Raw genomic sequence first — 6,496 nt, 5'->3', positions numbered from 1 at the left:
ACTGTCATTGCCAAGAGTAAGATATGATTGGCGGAGAGGTTGCTATGACAACGCTTTACGTTTCGAAACAGCCGTAGGGTGGCTCCACATGTCCGGTTTGGTATACGCACAGATTACAAAGGAGAGATAGGAAGTAAGCGATCTTATTAATCTGTGGCCACGTGGTATAATGAAAATCAGTAAAGGCAATTTTGTGATAATTTTTCGATAACAGATGGCAGCACCGTTTGCCATGGCAACCGAGGGCCATGTTGCCAGATCTCCGCGTAATCAAGCTAGATACATACAGGTTGGTCGATTAGGGTACTCCTTGATGGGATATGACGTCACGTTGGTTAGCAGATTTTATTGAAAAATCTAAGGAGATGTGGAGCAACGTAATTGTTTATCATGAGATTTTAGTTGTATGTTCTTATTGAAAAAAAATACAAAAATTTGTCAGCAATGCAAGATAGTAATAGTCATTGTTAGATATTATGCGAGTTGGCACCTGGCAATATTGTTTACTCTGTTTTCCGGGCAATAGCCTGTGCAGTATTTTGCTTGTTCTATGCTGTGTTATATTACTGTCATCCCGCGCAGAAAAAGTATGAAGATTGTCACGTTTTTTACTGTGTTCTGTACATGTTCTTGAGAATATAGTCAAAAGGATATTAGCAGCGAGTCTTTTATTTCTCGATCCAACATTTATTGGCGACCGTGACAGGACCTGTCTTTTCTTTCTGTGTTGGACCGGAGAAGAAGTAAGTGCAAATATCGGAAAAATGTCAACGGACATTGATCGTCTCAAGAAAAGCCGTGCAGTGGCTAGGTCAGCTTTTACACGTGTTTCGGAGAAGATTGCAAATGAGTTAGCGATGCAAACTTCAGACAGGAATGTTATTCAAGCAAATATCCAGTTACTTGAAAATAAGGCAAGTGATCTGCATGCGGCTGACATAACTGTTTTTGATTTGATGTTGGAATCGGGTGCTAGTGAAAATGAGTTAGGGAAAGAACAGTCAGTGTCGGATGATTATCAGTGTTTGTTCAACAAGCGACGTATTGAAGTGTCGAACTTTTTGAAGTTGTCGGAAGGAAACTGCTGTCAAGGCGAGTCGTTTTCGGAAGTAAAGAATCGAAGATTCAAGTTACCTAAAATCGAACTGAAAAAGTTTGGAGGGGACTTGAAAGAGTGGTTACATTTTTGGGGACAATTCAAGAAGATCGATGAAGATGATACAATTCCTGCAGAGGACAAGTTTCAGTATTTGATACAAGCGACAATTGAAGGTTCTCGTGCGCGCCAGCTTGTGAACAGTTTTCCACCAACAAAAGAAAATTACCCGAAAGTTGTGCAGTCCATGAAATCACGTTTTGGTCGCGATGATATGCTCGTGGAAGTGTACGTGCGTGAACTGCTAAAATTGGTGTTACAAAAGGTGTTGAACCGTCAAGAAAAAATTTGTTTGAGCACTTTATATGACACACTGGAGTCCCAACTTCGAGCATTAGAATCGATGGGTGTTACCAGCGACAAATATGCAGCAATGCTGTTTCCATTGGTGGAGTCTCCCAGAGGATTTGATGCGTGTGTGGCAGAGAAGAACATTGTCTGCTGCTGAGGAAAATAATGAGACAACACCGACCGGAAGACTGCAGTCCTTGATGTCATTCCTGCGAGCTGAAGTGGAAGGAGAAGAACGAATCAACCTTGCAGCAGCTGGGTTTGAATTGGATGGTGCAGCAGTGAAAGTTCGGAAGAAAAGGTGTTCTCCACCGCGTCAGCCTATTGTCCCCAGTGCGACAGATTTGTTGAGTGTCAGTGGTGGTAGGGAGAAAAGTTGTGTGTTCTGTGGCGGTAAGCACAGTTCATATGATTGCTTTAAAGCCCAGAAAATGTCTCTCTCTGAAAGACAGAAGGTTCTAAAAGATAAAAAACATTGTTTTGCATGTTTAAAATTTGGTCATTTTTCGAAGAAGTGCAAGGTCAATTTGAAATGTATTGTTTGCAAGAAAAAACATGTTGTATTGATGTGTCCTAATATTTCAGACAAAGATAATGATTCTGACCATTATTCTGAAGGCAAAGAATCAAATGCTGAGGTAAACAATACACTGATAAACCAACTTGAAAATCCGCATGTATTCATGCAGACATTGGTAGTAGATTTGAAAGGTAACTACAATTGGAGCAGGAATGTGAGAATTCTTATTGACACAGGTTCTCGTATATATGCAAATCTCTTGTAACAGATATGGGTTATAACTCCATTGGCAAACCAAGTTTGATACATTCGCTATTTGGTGGTACCATGTCTAGTCCTTGCAATCATAATGTTTATAATGTTAAGGTATGTAGCATTGAGAGAGAATATTCGTGCACATTTGATGTTCTTGATCAAGATACAATATGTGGTGAGATTCCTTATGTAACACCAGGTGTTTGGTTAAATGAGCTGAACAAAAGTCAAATAAGGTTAACAGATACTGGTAAGATGAAAGGTCCAGTTGAAATTCTTATTGGTGCGGATGTTTGTGGTAAATTACTGACTGGCCATGTTGTGAAATTAAAGTGTGGTTTAGTGGCTGTGGAAATTCAGCTGGGATGGACACTTATGGGTAAAGTTCCAGGTGAAAACAGAAAATCAGATACAGCTTTGTTGGTATCGAATTTATATGTTGGTGAAGCCGTAGCTGATCTGTGGGAACTGGATACCATAGGAATCAATGATCCCATTGCCAAGAAGTCTGCGGAAGAACACACACGGGCTGTCAAAGAACAATTTTTGCAGACACTGACATTCAATGCTGAAGGAAGATATGAAGTACAGTTACCATGGAAGGAAGTTTGTTCGCCTCTCCCCAGCAATAAAGATCTAGCAGAGAAACGACTTTGGTCAACTACACAGAAGTTGAAACAAGAACATCTGTTGCAGAGTTACGATGAAGTGCTACAAGAATGGTTGTCCAAGGGAGTCATTGAGGTGGTTCCAGAGGATGAAACAGAGAATTTTTGCCATTACTTACCCCATCGACATGTAGTGAAAGAGAGCAGTAACACGACAAAAATTAGACCAGTGTTTGACGCTTCTGCTAAAGTAAAAGGACACCCGTCTTTGAACCAATGTTTAGAACCTGGACCCAACTTGATTGCTCTTATTGCTGATATTTTACTACATTTTCGGAAAGGAAAAATTGGAGTTATAGCAGATATTAAACGAGCTTTTTTACAAATTGCTGTACACCCTAAAGATAGAGACTACCTGAGATTTCTCTGGTGGCACGATATTAATACTGGAACGGTTCAAGAATTCAGACATACTCGTGTAGTGTTTGGTGTTACGAGCAGTCCATTTCTGTTGGGTGCTGTTATTGAACATCATTTGGATCAAGCATTGCAGAGTTGTCATTTCGGGAAGGAAGACTTAGCTAATACAGAATATACTATTTTAAAATTACGAGGTTCCTTTTATGTAGACAATTGTGCCACCAGTGTAGACAATCACAAAAATCTCCATAAATTTATAAGATAATCGCGTGCAGTTATGGCTGAAGCAGGTTTTGACCTTAGAGGGTGGGAGTATTCATTCCCTCAAAGGGTTGATGAGGACATTAGCCCTACTTCAGTGTTAGGACTCAGTTGGAATCCTCAAGCCGATACATTTACAGTTAATTTTGACATTGAAGATGTTGAGCTCAAGACAGTTTTGAAACGTGTGATATTATCTGTAGCACCCGTATATTTGATCCTATAGGTTTTACTTGTCCCGTGACTCTTCTACCAAAATTGTTACTTCAGCAGACTTGGGCAGAAGGGCTCGGATGGGAGGAGCAAGTTAGTGAAGAAATAAGAACACAGTTTTTAAACTGGGTACGAGAATTACCGATGCTAAAAGAGGTAAGGATACCCAGAAGTTTCATGGGCTGGGATTATGAATCCAATGAACTTAACTCTATGAGCATTCACGTGTTCTGTGATGCTAGCAAAGTGGCATATGCATCAGCAGTTTTCATGAGGGTTGACACAAGGAGAGGTGTTAGTGTACAATTGATTGAGGCAAAGGCACGAGTGGCGCCAAAGAATAGTACAATTCCTCGGCTAGAATTGCTTGCCGCAATGGTGGGAGCAAGGCTAGCAACCAGGATTAACATTTGAATTTAAAAGATAACTCCATTATCTTTTGGACTGATTCTTCTACGGTGCTGACTTGGATTCGACGAGAAGGAGTTTGGGGAGTATTTGTTGGGAACAGAGTTAAAGAAATTAGAAAACTCTCTGATCCCAGTGCATGGAAATATGTACCCAGTGAAATGAATCCAGCAGATTTTCCTTCAAGAGGTTGTGATGCAAGGCAGTTGTTGAGATCCTTATGGTGGGAGGGACCTCATTGGTTGAAAGGGGATCCGTGTGAGTGGCCACCGATGGAGTTTCTTATCAACAAGGAGGAAGTTGACAGAGAAAGAAGGAATGTGCTACCTTCATCAACGATGCTTAGTATGAAAGCTCAAGATGCTGAGTCTAGATGGTATTACAGATATTTCTCTAACTATAACCAAGTGATTAGACTCATTGGATGGATCAAAAGATTTTTGTATAATAGTAGAAATTCGCAGACTCATAGATCTGGAGATCTTGGTGTTCGCGAACTTCAGGAAGCAGAAAATGCAGTATTAAGACTAATACAACAAGAAGCATTCCGAGGAAAGAGTGACAAATCCCTTTCCTCTTTGTGCACATATGAGGGCAAGGACAAGATTATTCGTTTGAAAACCAAAATTATTGCCAGAGAAGATACTGAAAATTTCAGGCTTCCCATAGTTCTTCCAGCACAACATCCAGTCGTTAAATTGCTGATAATGTATTGGCACAAGAAAGCATGTCATGCAGGTGTAAACATATTACTAAGTATTTTCAGAGATAACTTCTGGATCCTTCGTGGTAGAAGAGCTGTACGCTCAGTGCTCTCGAAATGTGTTACTTGCAGGAGACACGCAGCCAAACCAATCCAAGCTCTTCCAGCACCATTGCCAGCTGATCGAGTTAGAGATGCTAATGTATTTGAAGTAACAGGTGTGGACTTTGCAGGACCTGTTTATCTTAAAGATGACAAAAAGGCATGGATATGCCTTTTTACATGTGCAGTATATAGAGCCATTCACTTAGAGTTAGTTACTTCTCTATCAACTGGGATTTTTATCCAGGCTTTTAGTCGATTCATGTCAAGGAGAGGCAGACCCTCTGTAATCTACAGTGATAATGGTACCAATTTCAGAGGAACTGAGAATACATTTATGACACTCGATTGGAAGAAAGTTGAAGAATATTCCACAGCTCAGCGAATCCAGTGGAAGTTCATTCCACCCAATGCAGCCTGGTGGGGTGGTTTTTGGGAGAGATTGGTTCGTGTCCTGAAGGGTCTGTTGAAAAGAACACTCGGAAAATCAGTTTTGTACTACGAAGAAATTACAACAATCCTCTGTGACTGTGAAGCCATAATTAATTCACGCCCACTTACCTACATGTATGAAAGTGAGACAGAATTAGTTCCTCTAACACCTGCTATGTTCTTACAAGAAATCAGAGAGATGGGTGTACCTGATTGTGACCATGTGGATTCTTCAATGCTCAACAATCGTCTCCGTTACTGTCAGAAGTTGAGACAAGATATCAGGCATCGTTTCAGGAATGAGTATCTTGGTCAGTTAACGCAAAAAGCCATACACAGAGCATGTGGGTCTGTCAGGGTAGGAGATATTGTATTGATTGGTTTTGACAATATGAAAAGATATAATTGGCCATTGGGTTGTGTAACTGAGATTCTTCCAGGTAAGGATCAAGTGACAAGATTGGTACGTCTGAAAACTTGCCATGGTGAACTACTTCGTCCTGTACAGATATTGTATCCATTGGAGGTGACTGCAGTGGAGGGTGAAGCAATGAAGAGTTCATTACCTAAACCACAAACCAAAAAGAAACATCAGAAAGACTTTCTCCCTCCCACTGAAACCAAACCTTGTACCACACGTAGTGGGAGAGAAATAAAATTACCTAAGAAACTATTATTGTTTGATATGCCAACTCAGGTGGGAGGATGTTAGATATTATGTGAGTTGGCACCTGGCAATATTGTTTACTCTGTTTTCCGGGCAATAGCCTGTGCAGTATTTTGCTTGTTCTATGCTGTGTTATATTACTGTCATCCCGCGCAGAAAAAGTATGAAGATTGTCATGTTTTTTACTGTGTTCTGTACATGTTCTTGAGAATATAGTCAAAAGGATATTAGCAGCGAGTCTTTTATTTCTCGATCCAACATTTATAATAGTAATATAAAATCCCTTGTATTGTATTATGTATTTCTTTTAATATTTCGAAAGCAGAAGAGAACATACAAAGATAGCTGTAGTTAATTCAAACACGAAATGCATAAAGTAAGAAGAGTAATTGAAATAATTGAAAACATTTTGCAATTACGTTTGAAGCGAATGCTGCGTTGACTGTAGAATTCACTTTAT

The 6,496-nt window shown here is 40.0% G+C and overlaps 3 protein-coding genes across 3 annotated transcripts; all 3 read left to right on the top strand.

Moving 5' to 3' along the window:
- The first annotated feature begins 764 nt into the window (after positions 1-764).
- On the top strand, positions 765-1,604 carry LOC145991746 (uncharacterized). Its single transcript, XM_083127799.1, has one exon. It carries the CDS (start codon positions 765-767, stop codon positions 1,602-1,604), a length of 840 nt encoding a protein of 279 aa, XP_082983925.1.
- A 633-nt stretch (positions 1,605-2,237) lies between these two features.
- LOC145991745 (uncharacterized) lies at positions 2,238-3,515 on the top strand. Its single transcript, XM_083127798.1, has one exon. It carries the CDS (start codon positions 2,238-2,240, stop codon positions 3,513-3,515), a length of 1,278 nt encoding a protein of 425 aa, XP_082983924.1.
- A 778-nt stretch (positions 3,516-4,293) lies between these two features.
- LOC145991743 (uncharacterized) lies at positions 4,294-6,081 on the top strand. The gene has a single exon (XM_083127797.1). It carries the CDS (start codon positions 4,294-4,296, stop codon positions 6,079-6,081), a length of 1,788 nt encoding a protein of 595 aa, XP_082983923.1.
- The last annotated feature ends 415 nt before the right edge of the window (positions 6,082-6,496 follow it).

Source organism: Lepisma saccharinum, chromosome 8 (genome assembly GCF_977018435.1).
Source record: "Lepisma saccharinum chromosome 8, izLepSacc3.1, whole genome shotgun sequence".
Classification (NCBI taxonomy): Eukaryota; Metazoa; Arthropoda; class Insecta; order Zygentoma; family Lepismatidae; genus Lepisma; species Lepisma saccharinum.
This window is presented reverse-complemented; position numbering and strand designations above follow the sequence as displayed.

What these genes read in the sequence shown, in the direction of transcription:
- LOC145991745 (XM_083127798.1), top strand. Translation starts at nt 2,238, where the DNA reads ATGGGTTATAACTCCATTGGCAAACCAAGTTTGATACATTCGCTATTT.
- LOC145991746 (XM_083127799.1), top strand. Translation starts at nt 765, where the DNA reads ATGTCAACGGACATTGATCGTCTCAAGAAAAGCCGTGCAGTGGCTAGG.
- LOC145991743 (XM_083127797.1), top strand. Translation starts at nt 4,294, where the DNA reads ATGAATCCAGCAGATTTTCCTTCAAGAGGTTGTGATGCAAGGCAGTTG.